This window comes from Pelecanus crispus, chromosome 9, assembly GCF_030463565.1.
Source record: "Pelecanus crispus isolate bPelCri1 chromosome 9, bPelCri1.pri, whole genome shotgun sequence".
Taxonomy (NCBI): Eukaryota; Metazoa; Chordata; class Aves; order Pelecaniformes; family Pelecanidae; genus Pelecanus; species Pelecanus crispus.
The window spans coordinates 21,335,390-21,350,629 of record NC_134651.1 but is presented as its reverse complement, the minus strand read 5'-3'; the positions used below and the strand labels follow the sequence as shown (position 1 = coordinate 21,350,629).

The 15,240-nt window shown below is 43.7% G+C and overlaps 1 protein-coding gene across 1 annotated transcript; it reads left to right on the top strand.

The window, feature by feature from the left end:
• Nucleotides 1–276: 276 nt before the first annotated feature.
• Nucleotides 277–759, top strand: KCNE4 (potassium voltage-gated channel subfamily E regulatory subunit 4). Its single transcript, XM_009487843.2, has one exon. It carries the CDS (start codon nucleotides 277–279, stop codon nucleotides 757–759), a length of 483 nt encoding a protein of 160 aa, XP_009486118.1.
• Nucleotides 760–15,240: the final 14,481 nt, after the last annotated feature.

Here is a 15,240-nt window from a genome sequence, read left to right as displayed (position 1 = left end):
AACATGATTTAATATTATGTATGTTCTTTTCCCAAATGTTTTCTGTATCTGAATAACAGTTCATTCGGTTACAATATTAATGCAGAAGTATGATAGACTGCAAGCTTCAATCAAGTGTGTCCTGGAAGCTTACAAATTACAAGTAGCAAGGAATAGCTTGGGGGTGTCTTTTTTTCAGATGTTTCTTTTACATCTTTGGTCTGAAGTTTGATCTTACATATACATGCACATTCTCCTCCAGGCTTTAGTTGTGGTAAAACACTTTCCAGGCTGAAAATGGACCATGCAAACATGACCCAAGCCATGCTTGATGCTGAATCCCGCAACACGGAGAACAACAACAGCAACGAGTATTTTTACATTCTGATCGTCATGTCTTTCTACGGGATCTTTCTGATAGGGATAATGCTGGGCTACATGAAATCCAAAAGAAAAGAGAAGAAGTCCAATTTACTTCTGCTCTACAAAGATGAGGAGAGAGAATGGGGGGAAGCTGTGAAGCCTCTACCAACCATCTCAGGGCTGAAATCTGTCCAGATCCCCATGATGCTGAACATGCTACAGGAGAGCATGGTGCCGTCCCTGTCCTGCGCCATCTGCTCGATGGAAGGCAGCAGCGTGAGCTCCGAATCCTCCTCCCCAGATGTGCACTTCACCATCCAGGAGGAAGTGCTGGATGCTGAACTGGGGGAAGTGTCAGAAACGCTTCTCAACGAAAGCAGTGAGGGATCTGCAGAAAACATCCACAAGAACTCCTAGCACTTGCAGGGCTCCCTTGATCAGCCGCCAAAGCGTGAGTGGAGCTCCCACTAAGAACTTGTGGTTCTACTTCCCTGCTCGCCAATGAACTCTCAACAGGTATCTGTGCCCCTGGGCCCGAGGCGTTCCTGAGAGCTGGTAGGACAAGGAAGCAGTGGTACCCAACACCAAAGTGTAACTTGCACATAATTGGGATGCTTAATTTTAATTTTTCCATTATTATTTCTTACCATAAGAGCTAAGAACAAGGAGAATATATATATTTTATCTAACGAGGTAACTATTACTGACATGTCTCTGCATATTTCAGAATTCTGCAAGTATCTGGGAAATGTTTAGGGAAGTTACCCTAATGCAAGTGCCTGGTTGTTAAAGATGATGGGTAATGCTCATTCACACAAAACTGTGATAGACTAGAAGTACTTTTACTGTGTTTTTCTTGTAACAAACCACAGCCAACAGCAGATTTGCTCAATGAGGCCTCAAAAGCTGAAAATTTGTTGATGCTGTAGTTGAAGGGAGATTGCAGCATGGCTGGAGACTGACTAGGCACAGAAATAATGAAAGAAAAAGGAAAAAAAAAAAAAGAGGCACTGAATTTCTAGGAGGTTTGTAAAGTCCAGTTTCAGATCCATGCCACTATATCTATCTTTGCTTAAGTTGTACCTGCACTGGTACAGGTAACTTCTGCTGCAATCCAGCCTTTAATTGAGTTGCTAGTAGGAAAAGTGGTTTTGTTTTTTGCTTTTGTATTTTTTAAAGACATGTGCATTTGATCACTAAAGGCAAAGATCTGTAAGTTAAAAAAAAGACATTAAAAGATCTTTGTCACAAAGTGTAAGATGTAGAAAGGCTTGAACAAATGCTGCTCTGTTATACCCCCTTGAAAAATAGATCGAATTCAGAATAGAATTTAACCTAGCAAGGGTGAAATCCTGGCCCCACCGAAGTGATCAGCTGAGTCCTCCTGACTTCAGGGGACATGCACAAGATTTTGTGCTTCTCTGTTGGAGTTGAATTCTCCATTTGAGGTCAGTAAAACTGTACCCATTTACATCATTAAAGAATCTAGCCTTTCTGCTCTGTTTAAGCCAGTATAGATAAATATTGCATTACAACCTTTTTTTTTTAATTCAGCTCGCATGTGACACATGCATTTCTATAAAGTCATTAGTAACTAGTTTTTAAAACAACCATAAACTTCCCCCACTAATTTAATGGTACTGTGATTTTTTCAAATGCTCGTGAAATTAGTTACTAAATTATTGCACTGTTAAAAGAAGTAATGTTAATATCGTAGCAATGTATGATTATTTCAATCATACCTTATATTTTATAATAACTTATTACAATGTTTGGATTAGTTCTGAACCATGAGGGCTAAAGAGCCTGAATCTAAAGCATTGCGCAGCAAAATGTTTGCAAAATGTCTCCACATATTTCCTGCGCTAAAATAGCTCTGTGATTTATCCACTGGCATTAGAGCTTGGGAGGCAGCTTGAAAAATATGAACGCTGAACAGCAGAAATGAACTGAGGCAAGAGTCTGTTGTACTTCTGCCATTTAGAAGGGAGAACTCTGGTTTTGGCTTGTAGGGTTAATATGATGTGATGTAGCCTGCAGAGGTATCACTGTCTCTCTCTAAACACGGCAGAACAAAGGCTCCATTGTGCTCAGAAAGGGCCTGATTCAGTTCAGACTGAAGGCAGTGGGAATTTTTCCATCGACTTCAGTGAACTTTGGATCAGACCATATAAAGCTTTTTGGTAGATTTACTCCAAAAGGGGCTGTTTTAAGTTTGAAAGAAGCCAAATTAAGTTTGGCACTTTGCCTGGAATCACTTGAATCCTGAAACTTTCCAAATGAGACTGACATGCGCGAGTTGTCACATTTTCCATTGCTTCCTCCTTTGTCCTTTTACTTTTGGTATAAATGTATTTGTATCTGTAAAAAAACCTGATGTATATAATTCCTAACATTGAGTTGTATATAATTGTCTCATGTATTTAAAGTTTATTGTTTCTACTGGCACTAATTTTTATTTAAATAAAGAAACACATTTCCTGGAAAAGTCTCCATGTCTGTTCACTACGTCAAATAGGTTTCCAGTAATGGGACTGCGCAAAATTTCTACAGAATCCTTGCTTAGCCTCTTTTTGAAATGATTCCTTGTGTTTGACAGTACTGCAGCATTGTGGGCTGACTGCAGATCTGCCTTGGGTCCGTACTGGCTCTTCAGGGCACTGGGCAACCTCCTCGCGTTCAGCTCCTGCCCATGTGCCGGCAGGGCTGCATGGATACCCGGAGTCCTCCTGTAAAGAGCTGGGGCTGCTGACGAGCCACTGAGGAGGCTGGAAAAACTGACAAGCTGCTATGAAAACTTCTTTTTCACTTATTCAGCCTCTCAAAAAGTCCGCATTTTGAATTTTGATTTTAAATTTGCATTCTAGCAAATTGGGTGGGCTAGTGTTGAGGTTAGGGGCAAGTATTTGACACAGGTCTCTGTTTCCCCTGGATTTCCAGTACTTGGCCATGGTACGTAGCTGGCTTTGTCACAAGCTTTGATCCTGGGTCTCATTGCTGCTCTGCCATTTCCAGCATTAGGGATAGGGGACGTTTTGGGATTCTGGCTCCCAATGCAGGACGGAAGTGTTTAGAGGCAACTTTGCACTTTCATATCTCCTTGAAGCTGTGAAGGGTCACAGGCATTGGCTGAGACCTACTTGCATGGGGTAATTTGAGGTTGTTTTAAAAATCAGGTTGCTATAAAGTTATAGCTGCTCGCTTTCCCACAAAACCTGTTCCCCTGTGCTCTGCTCTCCTCACTCACCCCGTATTAAATAGTTCTGGGGCCTGTTCACAAGCTTCTGTGGACCTAAAGCTACCCATCAGCAAGCCTGCATTCCGCTCTGGCAATGTAATCTCCCGGGAAACCCACAGTGTCCTGGAATACTGGGTCAGTAATGTTGCATCTTCCACATTTACCCATGCTGCTGTTTCAGTGTTTCCATTGCCACAATAATGAATCAAGAGATTTCTGACAGCACTGGTGATAAGAAGGAAAAACAGAACAAAATGTAAATTACAGCTCTGCTTTATGGATCAAAAATCTAGCTTATTCCAGTGGTTACTTGAGTTAAACTGAGCTGCTATAAAGGGAAACTCTGTGTGCTTTGGGGTCTGTTTACACTGAAGTGAGCTACTAAGCACGAAAATGTGGCCACCTTCTTGCAGACTGTGATGGAGCTATCTTTGGCCCATGGGGTTCAAGAAAGCATGCGTGATAGTTTGGTGTGTCTTTGTCCAAGGGCATTTTTCTTTGTCCAAATGAGTATTACCAGGGAAAAAAAAAAAAAGAAGCAAAAATATATTTTAGCTATAAAAGTTAGTTGGATGTGCAACTGAATGCAATGATGCCTTGAAGACAGCCCAGTGACCCAAGACTACCAGGTAGCTATTATTCCAATATAAAAGAAGTGTTGTTAATCTTGAAAAGCTACAGATGGAAGGAAGATGCTTGCCCTCATTAAGCTTGTTTCAAAATCCTTTTGACTACTAAGGAGTAAAAGGTAATAATAATTTTTTTTTTTTTTCCAAAAAATGACAGACATTTCCAGTGTGCTTCAGTACGTGAGTTGAATCAGATTCAGAGCTAATAGATCTAGGCTTGAGAGCAATGATAATTGACTGTAATTTGACTGAATGGAGGTGATTTTAGTTTTACAGATGCATTCTTTCTTGAAAGAAGACAGCAATGAGGCTCCCATTTCTTTGGCAGTGCTATACCTCATACATTTGCTGGAATAGTTAATGCATATCACCTTTGATAGAAGAGGAAAAGATGGCCACATGTGACGTGTACATGGTCTGGCTCCAAGACCTACTGTAAATATAAGTGCCAGTTCTCAAGATTACCACATTGGGATCTGTGACAGTAGCTGGGTGATTTACAATCCTAAATCCTACCAGTGGATCACATACAGATGCACCTGTGAGGTTACTCATTCAACAGACTGAACCTGCTGAATAATTGAAGTGGAAATGCAGAACCTGTCTCTTCCCCAGGCACAGGATCTCCCAGGCTCTCCGAGGACTGCCGTGCTCTGGGCCAGGGAAAGAGATAACCAGGGAGGGAAGGTTAACGAATACGAGAGAATCCACTTTCCCTGGGCTGGAGTGCAGGTCACAGATCATTGTAAGTAAGGCCAGGAGCCTCATGTGTTACAACTCATTGCAGATCTCTCCCCAGCCTGGCCCTCTGGATCTGTCCCTTTCTCAGACATGCGCCCACACCTACCCAAATAATCAAATCAGTTCTCACAGGGTTGGAAAGGAAGGAGATGGATAAACTGTAACACTCATTTCTGTTTCTAAGTCTTCAGTGCATGATGTTGGACAAGGACAGGTGTACTGCTCGAGGACAAGGAGCACACAGGTCCCCAACACAGACTGCACTTTTATCACAGTGATTTCAACCAAGAGAAGATTAAACCACCTGCCTTTAATTTTCACCTCAAAATTTCAAGACCCCACAAAGGCAGAAGGAGTCCCCGCCACATGACAGATGAGCATTCTCAGAGATGCTGAAAGTAGGGTGCTGGACAGTATAGTTGGTTGCGCCAGATGCAATTGTGCCAAAGCTGGACCACGTTCTCCTGAGGTTGTCGACCTACCAGGCTAGCATTATAATCTTTTCAGACCTTGTTTTTCCAGTGGGAAGATTATTTCTCCCCAAGTTCACAGTTGCATTTTACATTTAAAATATGAGGTTTGGATCTAAGAGGCATAAAAATTAATAAAATTGTCTAGGCTATTGGTTTTTAAGCACTGTTCATATTTGCCTCTGTGTATTTAGTTGATTTGCTTTTGTATTCTTTCCATTTTCACACGCCTCTGCAGTTCCTACTGCATACAGCCAAAAATAGCTGCGAGATGAGATGCTGCCTTAGTATATTGACACTTCTGTATCCATCTCAACTAGGGAAGAAAATGAAAAAGACTACAAAATCAATGAGCACCCGAGTGTTTCAAAGCTTAATTTTGTTTTAGTTTGGGTTTGGGTAGGGTTCCAACTTATGTTAGACCAGGCTAGACTGAGACTTTCGCCATCCAAATAAGTGACTAAAAGAAGGACAATGAAGACTATTGAATAGTGCATTACAGGCTACATTCCCATCTCTCTCCCTGGGTAATCTGTTCAATTGTCCTGTGCTTCACTTGATTATCAGATGATGCTACTTATATTCCTGTCTGTGTGAATATGATGTGTTCTTGATAGATAGGAAGTGCTTGTGATTCTCAGACAAAAGATATGGTCTAAATACAAAGCATTCGCCCACCTAGGAACAACAAACTTTTTTGCCCCCCCTTAATACTATTAGATGCTAGACTAGCCACTGGCAACAAATGACAATTGCTAGCATCTGTGACTATCTCAAAGAGTGCAGCTCATCCCACTGGACCTCCTCAGGTTGGCAGAAGCCATGTAAGAGTGCCTTTTCACTTGGCTGACATGAGAGAGGAGGTGCTGGTGAGCGGGGCAGTAGCCCTGGGATGTGGGAGACTAAATTCAGTTCCCTCTTCTGCTCCAGGTTCACTATGGTACTCTGAAAAATTACTTGCTTTGGCTAAGAATCTCATTTATAAACTGTAAAGAAGAGCACATCTTTACTGCCTAAGGCTGATGTGAGAATAACTACGCTGAGCATCTCAGGGTGCTCAGCTCTGATGAAAAGTGAGAAAAGACACATGATTTGTTACTCTTTGTACTCGGAGAAGGAACCACAAAATTAAAGAACTTCCTCTGGTGTGAACTCCAGCTGTTTATCCAGGGCCAGCATGTGATGCCTCCATCCCCTGCAGTTTACCTATGAATGCTGGGCCTGGAGCAAGCCTGCCATGGTGCTGGTCCCCAGCCTAGCCCCCTCTGGGACAGCTGTGCCACATCCCAGCAATGAAAATGTTATCTGAATGGTGCAGGAAAGAGGATGTGCGATGCACAATGTTCACAAGGGATTTTGAATTCTGTCCTAGAGAATAAATACACAAAAGACGAGACTTTCCTTCTCTTCAGGAGGAAGTGCAAACTGTGCACCTCTAAGGATGTATATATATCCCCCTTGTCTCCCTTCAGAACACAATCAATGGATCAAGCAAGGTTTGCTGTAAGAGGGAAGAGAAGAAGAGGGGAAGAGAGGAAGAAAAAAGAGTGTTGCTGCTACTATTTTTTAATAATAGGTGTGGAGCTATGTAGTAGCAGACAGACTGCCACAGACAAGCCCCAATGGAGCACCATTTCATCATTTTCCTTACAAATACCTGATGCTACAAAATAGCCTGTTGCTATTGCCAATCCTGTCAGCAATAGCAGGCTAATGAGTGTTATTAATTGCTTTTCAGCGTGCTAGCACTGTGCTTCTGCCACACTGGGAAGCAGGGAACACTTTTGACACTTGTAGAAGCATGGAGCGCTGCTGGGACTGCTGAAAGCCCAAGCACCACTGGGACGTTTCTCCAGATGTGACTTTCCACACACAGCACTGTATGAGAGCACTGTGGAAAGTCTGGGGTTGTGCACACATCCTATGCATATGTGTTAATTTTGATCAGTTGCACAGGATTTTACACCAACGGGTGCCGTTGACTTTGGTTAGAAGGGTGAGTGTTATCAAGAAATGACAGTGAAGCACATGGGTGATGTGATGGTAGCACCTACCCATATTTACCAAGGAACTGCTCATTGTGCCTTCACCAAATGAAGCAGCAGCAATAGCTCTGTCACATTCTGTCGCACGGGGTCTAGCTGTTCAGTGTTAAACATAATTAACTTCAGTCATATCTAATCAGCTGCTCTTTGGCCAGGATGTGTATCTCAGATGGATTCTCACTGTAAATTTTTTTTCTCCTATATTCATCAAGAATGCAACACCAGATGAAAAGGATCGTGCAGCTTGCCTCTGCGGGGAGCCATTGTTAGGGAGGTGCAAATGGCTGCTGACAGAGCTGACCATCGTGCTGCAGTGGCAAGCAAAAACGTTGCCTTAGGGCTGCAGCTCAAGGTTTTTACTACTTCAGGTGAGCTATAGATATTGTACTTAGTGTTCGGGTAGATATTTACATACGTATTTATGCATTACTAATATAATTTAAACTCATGAAGGACATTCAAAATACCACAGGATTCTTTTTGTCAGTGAAAAGAATTTTTTCCAGAGCCTCTCTTCCATGACCTCTAGTTTGTCTTGTGAAGTACTATCATCAGGAATGGTGAGAACATTATATTCATATGGAAAGAAGAGAACATAACATTCATATGGAATAGGCAGAGCTTTGGGATTAAAAGTGTCCTGTATAGGAATATTTGTGAGATACATGTGTGCCAGGGAAGGATCACAGACCCAGGAGTTTAGAGTAGAAGTACTAGACTCTTTGAGTCCTTGTACTTATGATGTCTAGACAGACAGTGAATTTTCCCTCATTTTTCTGTTGAGGGAGGTGCCAGTTTGAACTGGGAGAGTCCAATAAATTGACTACTATCTGTATGTATGTTCCTGATGTGCCTATTTTTTTCCCCCTCACTACCATTTTTCTACAGGACTGTAGCCCAGGGAATTTATCTTTTCAGGCTTCTCTTTATCTTCTTTTTCTTTTCTGCATAAAAGACATAGCTTAGGGCACTTAAGACAGATTGAACATGATTTTTTCTGTTCGTTGGCACTTTCTAATGCTGATTGTTACCATCTCTTTTGAGCAGCGCAGTACGTGCTTTCCTAACAGCCATACACAATTCACACACTGACATATGGTTAACATCAGTTTTATAGGGACCTGGAAATGCAAGAGATTGTGTTAATTTTTCCTGTTATAAAGTGGGGCACAGAATTTGTTACTTCCACTGTGGGTCACCAGTTCAAATGCAAACCCAGGACAGGACTAACCAAGCTTGGCGTGGGGATTTGATGGCTTTTGCGACACTGGCTCTGTGAGACTGGTACCCTCAGCACACCAAAAGCAAGTAGCTTGAAGACAAAGAGGAGACATTTTATGTTTCAGCCTGCAAAAGCAGCAGCAAGCCTGTAAATTGGGTGATGTGAGCGAGCTAGTGGAATTGCTGGCTGGTGGGGAATTGGTGGAGTGCTCTCCCCACTGACCTCCCAGCCAGGTCTGGCGGGCCGGAGGGAGTCGTGATGAGCAGTGACTCTCTCCAGCTTGTATCTGCTCACGAAAGCACAGTTCCAGATGGCACCACTCACAAAAGGCTCCTGGGCCATCAGGGTGGAAGGTACATGGGGGGACCAGCCCCTTTCTTACACTGGCCCTGATTTTGGAGGCGTGGTCCTTCTTCTCACAAATGTTACAGGCAAAGTGGCTTCAGGGTTTGGTGAGGGGAGGGGCAGGCTCCAGGTAGGGTTTAGGGAGATAACCCTGCATGCCCCCCACCTCCTCCAAGCCAGGAAGTTGTCTTTCAAAAACAATGTCACTCCCTTTCACTTTTTTCTTTTTGTTCCCTCTGGGCCCTGGAAACATGCACTTTATTGCTACACAGCAACTTCCCTGAACTCTATCTGGGAGATTAATGGTTTATTGAAGAACAGGCAGGATTTAGATTGTCATCAAGAGACCCATAAAAGTAAGCATGTAAAAAGTGTTATGGAAACAGAGCGTGGCCCCTTGGAGTTTTCAAGGGTGGAAGCTGGGCTATACGCATGCCCTGCCTCCTGCTCCTGCACCCCTTTGCTGGGGGCACACGTGGAAGGGTGGTGGGAGTCATTATTTGCCCTGGAAATTAATGAGTCCCTTGTGATGTAATTTGCTTTAAGTGCACCTTTGCACACAAGCTGATTTCTTTTCCAGGCTAGCTGCTGCTTTGTGTGTATGTGTGTGTGTGTGTGCGCGTGTGCGTGCACGTGCGCGCATCTTGTACGTCACTGGGAACACATTAATGGCCGTCAGGAACATTTCTTTTGGAATCCTCACAGATATCCCTAGTGATCTAATTTGAAGCATTGCCTGGAAAATGATTAACTCCTCTCCTTGGTCTATAAGGGATAGGATTACACAAATCTGCTCTGACGCTTCGGGCCACAGCCAGCTCATTCTTGTAGACATCCTCATGTTCCTCTCCAGGGACCTGTGCTTTTAGGGAGTCCTGCACGTAAGCTATTGTTGCATCTTAAGGCCAAAGTGTTCCATTTAAGCATGGGTCCATAAAAGTGGCTGTACTACAAAGCCCTAGGGAAAGACTGGGCTGCAAACAGCCAGCTGAGCCGTGACACAGTGAAAACAGCACCCTGCTCTGATGTCAGCTACCTGGCTCGGCCTTTTTTTTTTTCTCTGCTTTCCTGATCTTTTTCACGAGATTCGTGAATATTGGTGATATTTTTTGTGGGTGGAAATAACGACTTCATATATACCCCAAGTGTTGTGAGGTTAGCTATGCAGTTAACATGTACAGTTGCTGTCATTGTTCCCCTAATTACTGAAAACTGGCTGAAGTTCGCTATTTCCCCATGCAATTGCAGGACCTGCATGTTAAAGCACAGACAGAGCTGAAAAATGAATGCTAGACTTGTAATCCCACAGCTTGCTTGTTTAGGAATGGGTTTCTTTGGTTAAGGGTTTAAAATAGAAGCTCTGAAGATTTGTTAGGACAGCTCATCCTCGCACACATAACCGTTCACTCCGTTACTTTCGATCCAGCATCTTCGCCGCAGTAGTCCAGTTTCCATGGGCTCCTCCGCCCCGCCCAGCACCATGGGTCTCTTTCTGTATATAACAGTAGAAGTAAAAGTAAAGTAGTAAAATAAAACCTATTTCTTTAGCTTTGTGTACTTCTTGTCAACCCAATAAAGGAGCAGGTTTGCTCTGGCCTCATCTCCTTATGATTGGCCCCAAAAAAGCTCCAGTGGCCCTGGACCCCCCTAGCATTTCAGGCATACCGGTGGGGTCTCCTCACCCTGAACCTGGGCATTTTTTTTTCCAATTCACACCACTTCCCTTGCCTTCAGTCACAGATATCCCTGAGGGCGGGTTAAGCTGCAGCCTGCCTTTAACTTGCCTTTTGCGGATGCTTTTTTTTTTGCACTTTTCTCCCCACTCTGCCCTGGCTCATCAGGACAGGGATGGAGCCGCTCTGACACCAGAGCCCTGCCCAACATGGGGCGGGCTGGGGGCCCTGGGGCGCCCCAACAGCCCCTTCCACCCGCCATGGGGGATGAATCTGCTGGGGATGAAGAAAACCAACACAGAGACAGGGCTCAGACATGTCATGGCCACACAGTTGCCTTTGCACAGTTTTTCCGTGCGGACCACCAGCTGTTTCATTTATGTGCAGGGAGCAACTGGAAGTTATTGAAAAACTCTCTCTTAATTAAGCCGATAGACTCTCAGAAGAAACTGTCAGGTGATAAAAGCCATAAAATGAGAATTACTGCCTCTGAGCAAGGGTAGCCAGCGGCATGCAGCTCAGTGAGGGGCCATGAGTGCCACAGAGGGCTCGCAGCCCCCCATGGGGTATCTCTGAGAGATTTTGAAGGGGGGAGCCTGCACCAGTGTTTTTTCAGGACCGCGGCAGTCCCAATGTCTCCACCCAAGGCTGTTTGCATCCCGGGAGCCCAGGGACGGCGGTGGGCCTGGGGTCACGGTGAGGGGCGGTGGTGGAGGCCTCCCCATGGGGCTGAGGGAAGGTCCCCCTGGGCCAGGCCAGGGTGGAGAGCACCATGTGGGCCCAGCAGCTGCCAGGTTCACAAGAAGAATAGCAAACCTTGTGATTTTCTCCATAATTTCACCTCTCAGGTGCTGTTGCTCACAGCTTTATGCCTTTTCATATTCCCTGAGGCACATTATTACTCCCCAGCAGCCACGGCACGGTACACTTTATTGCTTAATTACATGTCCTCGGTCTGAGTAATGTCTCCAGTTGCTAGGCTTGTCAAGACCTATTATCCGAGAGCATTTGCCTTCCAGCTCTGAAAAGCCTGGTGAAAGATGCGCTGAGTTTATCCAATGGATATTTTAGCATTGCTGTGTCTTTAATACAAATAGCTCTGACATCTACTCATCCTTTACAAAGCTCCTTTCTGAAGGATAAAAATGAGCATGGAGAAGTTTGGTGAATGCCTCCCTGTTATGGGGGTTTTATTGCCTGGTGGCCGTGCCCATGGAGGTGGAGGAGGGACGTGGCTGGTCTGTGGTGGTGGCAGCAATCACAGCCGTGGTCTCAAGCACGGGGTAATTGAAAGCAATTCCTTCCCACAGACTGAGGTCTGCTTCAACTTTGCCTTGTTGGTATTTGTGAAATCTCTAATTAGGTGCCCTTTCATTTTACTTTGTGTCTGAGGATGATACCATGCCGTCCTCTAGTCTCAGGAGTTTTAATATTTCCAATGATTTATGAAAAGGGCAATTCTGTCAGGCATTTTGTGACCTTTAATTTGGGAGAATGTCGTTCTTGAGGACGACTGTGGTCATTTTGTCTGCTGTGTTCCTCGCAATGATAATTTTGCGATGGAAGCCCATAGTGAGTTCCTTTCTATCCAAGCTGTATAACAAAAAAAACCCCAAACCTTCTTAAGTTTACTGTTGCTCAATGCCCATAGTGAGGTACCCCAGGTGAGCCATCTGGCCTGCAAAATCAGAAGAAAAAATTCTGGTGAATAGTAAATTCGTTGGGAAAATTATATTTACGTCATCCTGGAACTATTTATGGATTCAGGTCAAATTCTCTAACTAGTTCTTCCTGGGATTTTATTTTTTTGCAGGAGTGGATTTTTCTTGGCAGTCATTTTTCCCTTTTACTTAACTCAGGGGTTAATGCATTTGCCCAGAAACTGGGAATCCCTCAGCCAGTTCCAGTCTGTGCTTGGGTGGAGCTGGATAATCCAGTCCCACTGAATTACCAGCACTTTTGAGTATCTTAGTACGAAAGGGCAGTGCATTCACGATTTGTCCCACTGGACCTGTGTCCCCACAGTATAAAATATGTATTTCCTGAGCCAGAGGAAAAAAAATGACAAATACTCCCTAGCCCAGTGGTTAGCAAATACACAGAGGCAAGAATATATTGGTTTTCAGTTCCTGCTCCAGTGACTGTAACTTGTATAAAATTGTACGATAACATCATAACACTGTAAGGTTTGGCTTTCCTGTAGCCTGACAGCCATAGTGCTCTCATATGAGACGTGGATTCCCTCAGGACCCAGATAGAAATCAGCCTGCATACATTGCTTCTTGGGTTTAATCAGGGAATTAAATATTCTATCCTCTCTTTTCTTTTGCTGTTTATGATAAGCAAATGTTTTGCTGAAACAACTGTGTTTCAAGTCAAAGCTATGTTGGTTTTGCTTACTTCAGTGAGGAAACATCCACTTATTTAAATTTGTAAATCACCTTTTTGACTAAAAGCAGTGACTCATGAATCTGTCAAGGTGGGACCTCATTTGCTAGATGCTAAAGGAAGGGATAAAAAAAGCAGCTCTTTACTCATGGAGCTTGTGGTGTAGGAGAGGAGATGTGGTAAACAGAGAGATGAGACAAAGTAACCTGCTATGCAGTTTGGGTGACACGGGTCATGTAGGCAACGGACTTTAGGCAGGTATTAGTCATTTGGCAACTGTGTCAATACTTAAAAACAGCCTGAAGACAATAATTGGGTCTCACTCACTGCTTTAATGTGCTTGTTAAAGGTGCTGCTAGCTACTACAAAATTTTCTAGTGCAAGCATAAGGGAAATATTCAGCTCATGAGACAGAAAGAACCATTTGACCTCTTTTCTTCTGTCTATCCCGTGTATAGAAGAAAACGTGGGGCTAGGCTGACATTTATTTTTCTGAGAAGAAACCAGCCTGTCTTTAAATTGCTCTTTGGGGTTTTCCAGCTGGTTTTATAAATGACATGTTATTTTACTGCACCCTTATCTGGAAACAGACCTTAAAGTTTTGATGAGAATATGTTGTGTCTTTTTCTTAGTAGTGGCTAGTACTGGGGAAGGTGCAGTGGATAGAGTGTCAGGGGAAAAGTCCTATGAAACACCAACTGTTAAACTAAGGGTTTTGGACAAGTTTAGGAAAGAAAGACTGCTCACAATGGTCTCTGCAATTTTACTCATTTCCTTATAGACCTGTTTTTATTGGGAAAAATAAAATTCCTTTCAAAGTCAGGAAGGACAAAAATACTGGGTGTAACTTATCAGAAGGCTTGATTTTCAGATGCAACTCTACAGGTGTTTCTAGTCAGCTAATAGGGCCAGCTGATAGCGCTGCAGTAACATCTCAAAGTATTTGTACTTTTCTCCCCTGTCCAGTCTGATCCATGCAACAAACAGCTGAAAAGTTGCCCCAAGACAGGAATAGTAGAGACTGAATGGAAACTTCACAAGCAGATTTTAAGAGGACTGTTGCACCCTGCAGGGTCTGCCTGCACACTATCATACTGGGAAGAAGAGGCAGAATGGCCCAGAGCGTGGTAGCAAAGCAAACAGGACACTATATAGTGGGTTATATACTCTGCATCCCTGAATGAAGGACAAAGACACTCAATCTCACCATGGGATAGGAAGGAAGATGCTGGTCTGAGCTGCCAGATCTGGAAAGAAGATTGGGCACCTGTGAGGAGGTGGACCCCACGGCTGTGAATTGGCAGTGGGGCATAACATAAAAGCAGAAGCGTGAGACAAGTAGTTAGGAAATCTGCTCTCATTTTACAACATGCTGCTTCATTTTGAGGTCTCCTATACAGGTGCTGACCCCTTCTAGCTTGATGAAACTGAAGCGATCAGGACAAAAAGGGGTCTTCTTGGTTTGGACGTCTTGGGTTGAGACTTTGAAATATCTCAGTCTTTCATCAAAGCCAAGTCTGATCACTAGAGAGAGCGGGAAGTTGAACCAGAGCCAACAGAAGTAGACTTCAGTTTAAACAAACAGCCCCTGCTCTGTCCTTGATAGTTAATGAGAAACAGAGGTCATCTGTACGTGTCAGGAGCAGAACCATCTTATCCCCACAGCGTACAGTAACAGGTCTGGATCTGACATGAGCAGTTCATTGAGATACTAAGATGGTCCAGAGCTCATCAGCTTGGATATTTTGCATATGAATGTCTTCAAGGAAACTATTACACAGCTTTAGCCTTAGTGGAAGTAGCAGGTGCCTAATTATTCCCTCAATACACACCGGTGTCTGCCTGAATTTTGCATAGTAATTGATATCTGCTATTTGCTACCTCAGATTTGCTGCAGGTTAATGCCCAGCCATTGAACTCTAATTCCCATGTATGTTAGGATGCGCTGATGTTTGAAGGGAAATGTGTAATATTCTGGCTTTGCATCCATAAATGAATGGGCCGCTTTCTTTAGTTGCTGGTTGACAGGGAGAATGCAGGAGCCGGAATAATCAGCAGTTCCAGGATTTCTCTGTAAACAAATATAGGCAAGAGAAAAGCAGCAGCTTGCACTGGAGATATTCTCATAAATTCAGTGCGTAAATGCA